The 13582-nt window shown below is 41.9% G+C and overlaps 1 protein-coding gene across 6 annotated transcripts in view; it reads right to left on the bottom strand.

Annotated features, from left to right (window-relative positions):
* The window catches only part of agla (amylo-alpha-1, 6-glucosidase, 4-alpha-glucanotransferase a), a 41518-nt gene that overhangs the window by 6220 nt on the left and 21716 nt on the right, over positions 1-13582 (bottom strand). For 4 of the 6 annotated variants that reach the window (XM_055228335.1, XM_055228334.1, XM_055228337.1 and 1 more), the window contains 19 exons: positions 12127-12266; positions 11448-11635; positions 10409-10532; positions 8675-8838; positions 7965-8066; positions 6595-6750; positions 6121-6271; positions 5915-6039; positions 5330-5442; positions 4897-5031; positions 4681-4811; positions 3869-4005; positions 2956-3089; positions 2645-2820; positions 1763-1865; positions 1528-1651; positions 1209-1310; positions 262-373; positions 55-190 (listed from right to left, as the gene is read on the bottom strand). In XM_055228335.1, coding sequence (XP_055084310.1) covers positions 55-190; positions 262-373; positions 1209-1310; positions 1528-1651; positions 1763-1865; positions 2645-2820; positions 2956-3089; positions 3869-4005; positions 4681-4811; positions 4897-5031; positions 5330-5442; positions 5915-6039; positions 6121-6271; positions 6595-6750; positions 7965-8066; positions 8675-8838; positions 10409-10532; positions 11448-11635; positions 12127-12266 — 2553 coding nt within the window. Of the gene's footprint in view, positions 1-54; positions 191-261; positions 374-1208; positions 1311-1527; positions 1652-1762; positions 1866-2644; positions 2821-2955; positions 3090-3868; positions 4006-4680; positions 4812-4896; positions 5032-5329; positions 5443-5914; positions 6040-6120; positions 6272-6594; positions 6751-7964; positions 8067-8674; positions 8839-9789; positions 9914-10408; positions 10533-11447; positions 11636-12126; positions 12267-13582 lie in introns of all 6 variants that reach the window. The other 2 variants (XM_055228339.1, XM_055228336.1) reach the window with 1 other exon arrangement.

Below are 13582 nucleotides of genomic sequence, written 5' to 3'. Positions count from 1 at the left end.
CAGACAATCCTACAAATGTACACTACAGAATCATGCTTAGAATGGTCTTCACACCTGGGAGTAGCCGGCATGCCTTTGTTCCTGGCCTTATCACTCTCTCCCATTTTGTCCATCCATGTGCCGCAGTTAAAACGGTTCCCCCCAGAAACAAAGCCTGTTTTTGGATCCACTTTGGTCTCCACATTGAAGCCTGACCACACACACAGGGTACTTACACATATACTTATTCTAAACAGTTAAAACGTGTTTATGACTACGTACCCTCGTCTCTCATGTTCATGTCGATCTTGGGCCCTGCATCCCTCTCTCTGAAGGAGATGCCCTCCAGGTGGCGCTGCAGAACCTCCTGGATCACATCATACAAGGGCTGTTCCTATGCGAAGACAAAAACATTGAAAGTGCTACAGGAAAATTTTTGATCTTTTATGTAGGGCCAGGAATCTGTCAATAATTAACCCATTAATTGCAAAAGTAATAACAATTAAAACAGCCCCTTATTCATTGCAGGTAATTATTTTCTTAATTTTACCGCATTTCACTTGCAGAAAAAAAGAAAGTTCCCTCACATTTTCAATTTTTAAATCATAAAAAAACCTACTCAGGTGTGCAGAGTTCTTCCAACATTAATTATAAAACACCAAATTGGTCAATGTAGACATATTGTATACTTTAAAACACTGAATAAATGATTTTACCATGTCTTCAGCTTGTGTTTTGTCCATTCAGCTTGACATAGGCCTACATAAATAAAATTAGCCTATAAAACTTGCCATAACATTTGATTAATTTAGTAGGTGATGAAATAAACTGTAGCACATTAACATTTACTCCTATCTGTTCCTTGTTTCCATCATGAGCAATCATAAGGTCACAGTGGACTATTTGAGCACAGGAGATTGTTCAGTATAAAAACAAACAGGAAGGAGAGAGATCGTAGTTGTACAGTAGGGTAGGAGGAGACAGCTGTAAACTATTGCATGGTCATAAGTGCTGTCTTCACAATGTGCACAAACACGGGGTGGAGGAGGGTCAAATGAAGCAATGCATCAATTTAAAGTGATAAAAGGGAAATGATGCAATGCATTTCATAAATAAGAAATACGAATAAGGAAAAAAATAAGAAATAGAACTAGAGACTAAAATGTGGAACATCGCACATGTCCATATAACTCAACTACACATAATGTGAGAGAGTGATCAGAACCTACCACTTGTCCTGGAGGGAGGGGCTGGCTGTCATCAGTGGGGTACATGCGAGACACAGGACAACGCAGGATCTCATGGCCCTGAGGGACGTGGTTCGCATAGTCCTGTAAAGACAAGACAAAGTAAGACTTACACTCACTTCAATACAACGCAGCGTAGTCTGTGACTATGTGTGTGGTTTGGAGAAGTTTTCCTCTAGGAGCAGAGACAACATGTGTACTACCTCTTTTGTTTTTGGCTTTCACTACCCTGATGACTGAAGTATTTACAAACCCTAATAAAAGTCTGCAGTATTATGTTAAGAGTAGCACAGTGTAGTACCTGGATGCACTGGAGCCACCACCACACAGCGTCTCTGCAGTTGAAGCGAGCACTGCGGCCCTCACCCAGCAGGTTTGGGATGAGCCCGTGGCGAAGAGTCCCCGCAAACGCCAGGATTATGTTACTGAGAAAGAACAGGTTTATGGCTCTCATCAGTGTGTATGGTATATGAATATGTGTGTATGTATATGTATGTATGTATGTATATGTATGTGTATGTATACATGTGTCATACCGTGCCTCCAGGTGCCTCCCTGTGAGGAGCATGAGTCCTCTCAGAGCAATGAAAGTGTCTCGTCCCCAGCAGCGGAAGATCCCGGCTGAGAAGTGAGGGAGACCTACAAACGAAGACACAGAAGTGTCAGGGGCATTATGTTTAGAATGTCAATTTTTAAGATGGATGAGGACGCCACTTGACACTTTTTTGTGGCAAGTAAAGAGTGCTTATCACTGAATAAACTGTGTTAAAGTCCCTGTACCCAATTTATTCCCATGTATTTGACCAAAATCTGTCTTGTCCCAGTACAGATAGTTTGTAGAAGCAGCTCTTGAGGTCAAAATAAGTCCACTATGTACTGTCTGCATCTAAATATAAAGCGTTTTATTGTCTGATAATCATGAACTAAGCATTAGCATAGTAGTTGTTGTTAGCTTTACTCTTAAGGCAAACCTCGAATCTGGTCTCTGAAAGTTGAGAAAAGTGTGTATAATCTTATCCCAGTGAATAATTTGTGTTCTGCAAATGCATAAGGTAAGTGAAGAATAATTTTAGACCACTGCAAACTGTTTAAAATGAACTAAACTGTTTGTTTTCACAATTTTAATACAGTAAAAATCAGATGCCACGCCTTTAAGGTGACCCTGTAATCTGCTAGAAGGGCTTACATTATGTTTTTGTTACACTTTTTAATTCACAAAAAACAGGGGTACATATTTTTAATTCCGCTGTCTACCACAATTTTTCTAACAGTGGGAATGATGTATAACAGTAACAACAGTGATCAAAGATCAAGTGGGCATGTTTTAAATTTTCTACCAATGCTGAAAAAACATGCTGCTCCACACTGACAGGAAGTGTGTCCATGTGTAGTCTCAAGCTAAAGTGAGTGTGTGTTACCTGCAGCCAGTGAGACACAGCACTGCTCCTTCTCTCCACTGATGGGGCTGAGGCGGTACGGCACTCCCTCCAGTTTGTCTGAGAGCGGAGGGAGAGAGGGGAGTCGGCCCACACTGCACATCTGCACTGAGCCCAGAGCCAGGTGTCGCACAAAGCTCGAGCCGTTCTGCACAAAACTACACAAAACAAACAGATAAACAATAAACAAAATAAACCCCAAAATAAACAAAAAACATTTAAATAAACTATGAAGAACTAAATAAATCATAAACAAATACCCCAGCAGGTTCCAAAGCTAAAGGTGCCCTCACCTGGACATGAGCTTGTAGGTGGCGTCCAGAGCTGTGGTGTACGTGGAGACCAAGATGGCGTCGAAGTAACAGGGGATGAGGTAACGAGGGATGTGCTTCAAGTATTTAAACATGGCCGCCAACCACTCCCCCACCTGCACATGTTTAGGACTTTAAAACAGCTTTCATTAAAGGTTAGAAACAAAACACGTCAACAATGCTAGCTCAAAAAGTCAATGTACAGCATCTTCATATTTTATATATATATATATATATATATATATATATATATATATGATATATCATATATATATCATATATATATAATATATGATATATATATCATATATATATATATATATGATATGATATATATGATATGATACATATATGATACATATATGATACATATATGATATATATATGATACATATATGATATATATATGATATGATATATATGATATATATATGATACATATATGATATATATATGATATATATATGATATAATGCATATTGTATTAGTGGTAATGTGCACACTTTTTAGAAGGTATCTGGTGCATTCATTCATTCATAAGCTACTATTAGACACAGCTGCCGTGGGACAGACTGACAGAAGAAAAGCTGCCAAACTACACCATCGGTCTCTCTCACCACAACACTCACACACACACACCATATTCATACTAGGCACGTGAGTGAAGTGTCTTGCCAAAAGATCACAGCACCTGGTATTGCCAGTGGTCTCCCATCAAAATACTAGGCCCAACCCTACAAATGATTATTCTCTGATTTAATTCTACAAAAAAATCCACAAATGAGACCAATTAACAAAGAAAACTGGCTCTTGCCCCCTCACTGAGACCACTGGAAGTAGATACTATTCCGTATACTAATAATACTGTTATACATGTGAGTGCCGGTGCAGTGACCTGAGCCAGGGGCCCCTCTTTGGAGACCAGGCGGTTGGAGGTGAAGTCCAGGAGCCAGTCTCCCTGTCTGAGGTTGGCACACACGGGGTGGCCCAGGTCATTGTTAGGACGGATGTTAGCCATCACCGACACCAGACCTAAGTACACAGGGAGATTTGGGGAAAACAAGGATATTTTTTACAACTTTAATTTCAAAACATGAGTTGAGGATTTATGAAATCTTTGAAAATAATCACAATTCTCTAAGAAAAAAAACAAAACGACTTCAAATCGAAACAAATCAACTACTTTTGTAGCTCGTGATATTCTTGAGATTAGTCACAAGACGCTAGTAGTGTCAAAACACCACAATTTTTGAATTTCATCACAGTTCATACAGTTAATGTCCTTTTACCTGCCATTAAGAGGTAATTAAAGCCATCTGCTGCTTCTGAGAGTACGCACGCGCACACACACACACCCACCCGCATACCCCCCCCCCCCCCCGCATGCACACACACACGCGCACACACACCCCCACGCACACCCGCGCACCCCCCCCCCCACACACACACACGCGCACGCGCACACACACACACACACACACACACACACACGCACACACCAACAAGATCAACATTTGTTCATTTACCTTTTGGACATTTCATGGCAAAGTATAATATAATTAATACTAAAAACTCTCTTGCCCCCCATTTCAGAGTATGACATCATCACATTCAAGAATCTGAAAACCACCAATAGATTTTTTTTATTGCCATATCGCCCAGCCCTACCCTTTACTAAACTTTATGACAGATGATTGTGTAAAATACCTTGCAGGCCGGCATATTTGAGGCTCTCCCAACCTGGGATACCGTAACAGCCTCCTCCATCCTCCTGCTCCTCGGCCTCGCAGCGGAACAGCAACACATTCATGTCGGCCAGACTCAGCTTTGACATGAGCCTGCATCAACACGTACACACACGTATAAGCGACATGACCCTAACAGATACAATGTGTATGTGAGCTGTGGTGAATGTGCACTGACTGGGAGAGGGGCTTCTGCAGCACCTCGGGGGGGCTGTCATCAGCAGTACTTCCTCTGCGGTACTTAGGACTAAACTGGGATAGGTAATACCTCAGCACCCCCACCACCTGCTGAGCCTTGGGGTCCAGACTCACCCTGGAAACAAACACACAGTACAGCAGGATGGAACCAGTTGTGATAGTATACTATGGAGTGAGAGATTAGAATGTGAGCACTTTATCCACATATTCAATTTTTAAAAAAGTGTCAATATTTTTGTGCAAAGTTCTAATTTATTCAGTTAAAATAAAGACTTTTAAGTCAAACTTATAAAAAGAGTTTACATATGGGGCTGAGCTATAAAGTGCTGGAGGAAACCCTGTGATGTAGACGCCCATCGTCATGCTGTATCACAGAGTATGGACTAGAATAAGCCAGGCCAGAACAGTGTTACCTGAACGCGATGACACTGCCGGGGGTGAGCTTCTCAAAAGTGATCTCTTGGACAAACTCAGAGCGGTCTTTAGACATGACTGCAGCCTGCTTCACCACCGTGCTCTCCTCCAGCTACACACACACAAATATAATATCAACACTGACTCCTGTAGGATATAGTGTAGATTGTTTCCCAAAGTTGGGGGCATAGGCTGTATATATAAATGGACATATCTAACCCGCTAGCCACCTCTTTCCAAAAAGGAGGTGAGCATGGGCCTGGAGTGGTTCCATCCATGTCGGTTTCCAACTCACTTTCTATTGAAAAATGGCGGCACCTCTCACTGTAACTGCTGCTGTCAGGCTCATCAACCTTAAAATGTTCATATTAACCCACTCTACATGATCCTGGGGTTTTTAATTTTATTTATTTTAATAACAGACCAACCAGGTGTATTCTTACACCAGATGCAACAGATTTGATTGACAGCTACCGAGCCTAGTTGCTAAGCACAGGCCCGTTACCAAATCAGTAGAGCCCTGACCCCCTCTTTGGGAAGCCCTGGTGTTAAACATGCTGCTAGTGTGAAACATGCAGCTTTACCGAAATATGCTCTTTAATCTCCACAGTGTACTGGGGAAGCCCATTGATGAACTTGCCATCTTTCACGTAGCTCTCAGCCTTCCTCTCCACTGTTCGAGCCTCCAGGACCACCTCCTCAATTTTACCTGGAAACAACACACACACAAGTTCCACTGTACACTGGTCCGGGGAGACAGACACACAGACAGAGAAAGGGGGGGTCAGACCTGGGATGAACATGGGGGGTACGTTGGGGTCGTAGTGGTGCGTTTTGGGGTCGTGGAAGGCAGTCCGGCACACAGTCACCACAGACTGGTGTGTGCTGGGGCAGTGACGAGTGATGGCCACGATATCTGCATCCACCTGGTCCACATATACCTGGAAGAGTCAAACACGAGGTCAGTGTGGGGGAGTGGGCTGGAGTCATGTGACATCAGAAGATTCAAAACCACCCGTAGTTTGAGATTAAAGAGGAAGACCAGGATGCTGTTGTTTTGACCTGGTGGTTAATATCTGTCGTTACCGGCCTTGTCCACGTTAAAAAAACAGGCAAAAGTTAGATTACCAGTATTTTTTATTTTTTTTTAACTGTGAGGTCTACTGCCAATCCTCTGTCAGTAAAAGCATGTGGTTTGTAGCAGAGGTTGGAGTTTGGAGGAAGAAATGTGCCTATTTTTCTGTGTTTGCAGTGTTTGTGTTACCTGTATGAAACCCTGTGCTGCCAGCTCCTGGTGCAGTTTGTTCAGGGCCAGTTTCCCAGCCACGATGCCAGTGTGTGGGCCCACCTCCCCCAAAGAGGAGGGGGAGGCTGAGGGGTTCCACTTAGGGTAGAAACGCTCCTCTTTCACCACAGAGATCTGCACACACATACACAGCATTAGACCTGACAAAGGAGTTGCATCTCATTTACATCAAGTGTGTTGCAAAAATACGCATGGAGTCCATTTTTGATGAATGTCTCAGCCGCATGAATGAAGCTGAACTTAAAATTATAGTCAAATAAAAGACAAACACAGGAAAAAGGCACTATACAATATCAAAACATTTAATTTCCTTGTTTCTGGTAGACCAAAAACAGATGGATGTCAAGATGGGCCAACTTAGCTGGCCAAAACTATATTTGTAGGCGGATTTCAGTTTTGCTCGTATTCATATTCATATATTCATTTGTAAACTAAAGCTGTAATATGTATACAAAAAGCAGCATAAACCGCTTTACTTTCTGTTTTCATTCATGGACCACGGTGTGGCTGTGGAGTGCTTGTTGAATACTGAGGGGAGGAAGCATATTTCTTTATGAAGTTTATGAGTGGAGTATAAGTGGAGCAGAGGAAGAGCAGAGGAAGAGCACTGGAAGAAATGCACACACCCAGTATTCCCTGCCCCTGTATTTCTGACTGTTCTACAGCACAGGTAGGATAGATGCAAACTGGGAACACAATTATGTTTCCTCCAGTGTTATATGTTAAACAATTTGTTAAATATGTGTTTTTATTTAAAAAGTCTTTACTAATAACCAGACAGATCCCTGACTCAATGTAAATTACAAAGCGTGAAATGCCAATATAACAGATGTACAACTGATGTGAACATGGAGTTGGTTTAAATAGGCTTGTTCGAGATCAACTATGCCTTTCCTGCATGATCGGCGAGAGAAGGAGGCTGCAGCTGGAGAAGGAGAAAAACGCCGGGACTAAGTACACACAAGCACAAAACAGCCAGATGGCCTCTGATCATCTATCGTCACATGATAAACTTAATTTATTATTCAAATTGAATGAATACAATTAAGCTGAAGGCCGCATTTCATTAACACAAACATCAACTTTATTTTCTGTGAAAAATAAGACTGCTCTTAGATACAAGCAGCCACTGCAGTTGCTTCAGGGGAACTGCAACAACTGCACCTGCTAGTCTGTCATTTGGATCTCACAAGCTTTCTGATGCCTAAGTATCCGTGACATGTGATCAACATTGATCGACAGCAATTAGATTTGAGCAGTTTTAGCTCATCTCAAACAAGCCTAATGAGGTGTTGGCTTACTGTATCTCGTCTTCTGTGGTACAGTACCTGATGTGGCACGAGCTCGTCATACCCCCTGGTGGAGCCCGAGGCGCAGCAGGCCATAGACACGATGGCAGAGCTGGGCAGAGAGTCCAGAGCCGAACGCAACTGGAACAGACAGTCATCAAGTCATATGTGATACATGATAGGGGTGGGTAATATTGACAAATATATCGATAATATAATATATATTCATCATGCATTGATATATCAAATAAGTGCAGAAGAATCACTTTGTTCTAGTTTTTGTTTTCAGTCGATTTTGTACAAAGTAACCTATTCTAGATAAATAAAGATTCTAACAGGCCAATTCAAAATGTGTTTACCTAAATCACAACAAAGCGCTGCATGCTGTCGGCCCCTTCTATGGATAACTGCAGATCACACAAGCGAGCAGTAGATTTTTTATTTTCATTTGTACCAAATGACACTGCTGGATCCTACATGTATCACCAATTAATAAAATAAACTTGGAGAACAAAGTGAATACAGAGCTGTGAGTGTATAAATTCAAGAGGGTAAATGAAAAGGGAAACAAGACATGGTGAAAAGCTCTGAAATTTTGTAAAATAGTATGTTATGTTTGCATACCTTCACAACAGCTAGATCTATAATATCTCCTCTACATCAGATACAACTACAGTAAGTGTAGGTATAGCTGCGTTCTTTCTGACATTTCTCCTGCCCTGTCATGTTTAGAGTGGGACAGTACATACCTGGATGGGGCACTCGTTGTCATGGGTCACGTCCAAGAACATGGCGTGGGCGATGGTGGGCATGAGCGGGCGCAGGCTGGGCTGGACAAATGCACCCACAGGCTCTCCTCCATAACGGTACACCAGACGACCCTCCTCATGGCTGTCCCCCGCAGACATGGCCTCTGAACCAGAGCACAGTCACAGATGGTTCACTACAGTACAGCTGCATGATGTCCTGTGCTGGTTTCCACTGGAGATCTCAATGGAGGTCTGACTTGCATTGACTTGCATAGGCTTTCAACTTGTTGTGTTATCTTTGTTTACGGCAAAAAGTTTTATAACGCTTTTTCTTGATACAGGTGAATAATTAATCTTCTGGGGAAAAAAGGAGGCACATCAGACTAATAAGAATTTCTATTGGGTATGAACTGGTAATACATAACATATTTAGATCACCATGTTACCTTTTATTGTTTTGAAAATGCTATATTTCCTGAAAACAACATATTAACATGTTTTAGAAATTTCACTTTTGCTTTTAATGGTCTGAGTCCCTTGCTCCCTTCACTCCCCCTGCAGAGCACTATCACAACACAATCAGTGTGCATCCCTCTAAAGAAACTACTGTACATCAGCTTTGTCAAGTTATTGTGTACAGTTTTGTATCATGCTTATGTATATTTATGGAGAATTGTTGTGTGGACAACATAGGCTGAACATTGGACAGAATCTTACAGCTAACCATAAGAGGAGTTTGAATAGGGCCCAGGAACGATTACTAAAATACTGAAACATGCATGGATGACATCTAAAACCTTTTCAGGCATGTTTTTAATGAGGAAGCAACATTATATGATGGTAGAAAGCTCCAAAGTGTTGATTTTGGATAATACTTCCGATACTGGTATCAGAAGTGAAAAAGCTGGATCGGTGCATCCCTACTGGCACCCATTGGGTAGATGGGTACGTGTTTTTCTAATAAAATCATTTCTGAATCTAAATCAGTATATTCTAGACAACTTGTGATATTTGGCCCAGCCCTTTTCATCTCCAGTGGAAACAATGCTATTCTCACACATGCGCAAGAACAGATCAGAGTAGAGCCATGCATCCAGAAGTGCGCTACACTGTACCTCTGATGAGTGAGGAGATGCCCAGCCTGGTGACGAAGATATTATCCAGCTCCTCACTGCCCGTAAACAGCTCGGCCACCACGTACAGGTTAGGACACACGCCACGAGCCACATCCAACATGTACTACACAGCAAAAAGCAAGGCCACACAGAGAGAGGGGGGAAGAGAGGAGGAGAGAGAAGAGGAGAAAGGAGAGAGGAGATGAGGAGAGGAGGAGAGAGGAGATGAGGAGAGGAGGAGCAGAGAGGGTGAGTAAAAGCAGGGATGCACACTATCTTTCATCATCAATATTTGCTAAACCTGGATGTTAACTAAATCAAAAACAGTATTTAAAAAAATCATATTATGGTGAAATCTGGAATATGTATATAACTGCTAATAAATTATAAGTCTACTTTTAACAGCATTAATAATTTCATGACTTTTAGTCTAAAAAGTATAAACTGCTTCAATAGGACTATTTTGGCACCTAAATATTGCAGTTTAATTTTGCAGCGCCAAAGCAAAAACCCATCAAATCGTGTTAGTGATACAGGCCTAAACATGCTCCAAAAGAGATCAGAGAAACCAAAATCCAAAAATCCAAAATCAAGTGGTCCATGCTGTAAGGGGCAGTACCTCGCACCAGGCTGCTTATGCCCAGTCTGTTGACAAACACATTGTCTATAAGCTCACTTCCTGTGAACAGCTCTGCGATCACGTACAGGTTTGGTCTGACGGCTCGGGCTGCGTCCAACATGTACTGACCACAACACAGGGGCACATCCAGTTACTCACACCTCAGGACAAGCTAGGGGCATGTCATGGTTATTTGGATTAAATTATGTAATCCTGTGTAATCTGTTAAAAATAATGTAAGACCTTAGACAAAATCGTGTTATTGAATCAGGACCAGGGCTACATCTTAACATGCCGGCCCATTCTAGTCAGTCCTCACTGATACTCAACATATTACCAACTTCTCTATTTAAACCAGGAAATTCTTTCAACACTACTGGTCACAGTTCTCTCAACCTTTCCTCATATCCACCAAATAAACTATAGACTGCACCATCTTCAGTGGATCTTCTATTGTTCTCTCTTAACCTCCCACTACTTGCTTTTGGTATCGTGCTCCTGCCACTGTGCTCCTGCCACTGTGCTCCTGCCACTGTGCTCCTGCCACTGTGCTCCTGCCACTGTGCTCCTGCCACTGTGCTCCTGCCACTGTGCTCCTGCCACTGTGCTCCTGCCACTCTGCTCCTGCCACTCTGCTCCTGCCACTCTGCTCCTGCCACTCTGCTCCTACCACTCTGCTCCTACCACTCTGCTCCTACCACTCTGCTCCTACCACTCTGCTCCTACCACTCTGCTCCTACCACTCTGCTCCTTGTGCCAAATGGTAACGTCACTTTACCATTTCCTGCATTCTCCATTCACCTCCCCCTAATACAATTTACACTCCACAAATAATAAACCTAATATGGAAATCACTTTTTACAGTGAAAGAGAGCTTTGGTTGAATGTAGCTGGTCACATAATATGCATACAGTAAGTACTATGTGCTATTAAAAATAATATTTAGGTAAGTATTTATGTGACATATCTATTCTTCACCTTAATAGTAATTACACCAACATGCAGCTGGATTTATATCATTCCCATCCATGCCCGTTACCTCGGCGACATGCAGGGGGGTGGAGTGGCAGTTGTCCAGTCGTACTCCGTGGAAGTGGGTGGCTGTGATCTCTGTGTACTTCTTCATGTGCTCCCACAGATAGGGGCAGTCCTCAGGGCTTTTCCCATAGCGTAGCTTCACACTGTCACCCCAGCACACGAGCTCCCTCCGCAGGTACACGTTTGAACCTGAGCACATCAAACATGAGTCACTACTGCAGAGATGTACAACCTAGTCAATTCTTGTACACACAAACCTGCTACCTATAATATTTGTCAACCTAGAATTTTAGTCTGCCCACCTAAATTCCGGAGGATATAACCGGGCCTGCTCAAAAGAAAAAAAAAAAACACCCAAAAAAAATCCCTATTGATTAGATGGTATTGGTAGAAATATGAACAATAGAAATCTACCAATGTTATATGCTTGCTATATTAGACAGATTCATATTCACTAATTATTACAGGCCAGAGACCCAGTAATATAACATTTTGCCATGTTTTCACATTATTTACACATTGTCTACTGTATAAAAAAGTTTAAACCAGGGAGTATCTGGTTTAGCTAAGAATAAACCTGAGAGTATCCGTTTCAGTTAAATTTAAACCCGGGAGTACCTAGACTGCCAGAGATTAAACCCTGGAGTACCGGTTTCAGTTAAGTTTAAACTTGGGTGTACCTGGTTCAGCAAAGTTGCGCAAAGGGTCGTCACCCATCACCCAGCCGTTGTGAGCCAGGAAGTGACAGGACTTCTCAGGCTTATCCAGCAGCAGCATCTCCTCCTCCAGAGTCATGTCTCCATAAGGGAAGGTGAAATATCTAATCAGATGAAGGAAAAAGATTAGTGGTAGTTACATTTCAGACAGGCTATAATACCCTCAAAGCCGGGGAGCAATGAGGGTGTCTGGCTGGTCCATATGATAATAGTTTAAAGAGAGGGTATTACACTTCTATGGGGTATTAACTGCTAACAAATAACATATTTAGATCATTTTGAGTTGGGTGCACCGGTGCGTCTATGATTTTCATTTGGATGCATCACTTATTTAAGCCATCGTAATATATTGTTCTTAAATTGCTTCAACAGTAAGGGCTAAATAAATAACTTGGTTAGTTACTTTTACCCAGATACACAATTCATACTTCACACTTACTAAACTCTATACTTATTAAACTCTTGCTTATTAAAGGAAAAAAAATAAAGGAAATATTTCAATAATGAATAGTAAGTTAAAACAGAATGAGTTAGAAGCCTAAGCTTAATTATATAATAAGCTATTAGATAAATATTGGCTTCAAAAACTAGTCAGAGTAAGAGCTCTGTGCTTTTAAGTATCTTTACAGTTCACTATAGGAACTGCAGAGTGACACTTTCAATCAACTGCAATAGTTGATGTCTTTTGCTGTCTAGATTTTGTTTCTTTTCCACCTCTCACAAGGTCAGCCTCACTTGAGTAACTAAACATAGTATGGAGGATTTGCAGGTTTGCGTCCTCCCTTTGAGTTTGCTGTAGGAGGAGGTTCTGACTCATCCATGCCCCCATCTCCTCTGGGCAGGAGGGTGACAGTGGCAGTCAGTACATTTACATGCAATGTGCTAAACAACCCAGTTCAAACTGCCTTTGCCTGAAGACCTGACAGATCACCCTTGCCCCAGTCTACAGCAGGTCAATGAACTGAATAGGTCCAAACGGGGGCTATGATTTTCAGACATGAGGAACTGCCTTATGCACAACTTAAACAAACACATTGCAACACAAATAAACTCACTGAAGCTCCAGTAAGTTTTGTTAAGGTAATGCACAAAAAGAAAGCAACATGTGCTCTGTGGATGCTCGGTCGAGAAGCTGTACTTTGGTTTCTCAGTCATTTTAGATGAGCAACGATGACAAACACATACCTAATATTTCCCTGGCTGTTTCTTACCCTGTGCAGGGAACACCTCAGCTAGCCTGCGCCTAATGTAAACCAACTACACTGTTACATGTAGCAGGTATCCAAGTACGTGTTGGCTTCTCCAGACATGTTATTGGGATCTGGGAGTTTCCTGGGTTTCCATTAATTTAGAAAATTTGGTTTAAACTGGACAGGGCCAGTTATCCAGTTTTCCTGGTATGCATGTAAATGTAGTGAGT

This window comes from Periophthalmus magnuspinnatus, chromosome 17 (assembly GCF_009829125.3).
Source record: "Periophthalmus magnuspinnatus isolate fPerMag1 chromosome 17, fPerMag1.2.pri, whole genome shotgun sequence".
In the NCBI taxonomy this organism is placed as follows: domain Eukaryota; kingdom Metazoa; phylum Chordata; class Actinopteri; order Gobiiformes; family Gobiidae; genus Periophthalmus; species Periophthalmus magnuspinnatus.
The sequence above is the reverse complement of the archived record's forward strand: the minus strand, read 5'-3'. Positions and strand labels throughout refer to the sequence as shown.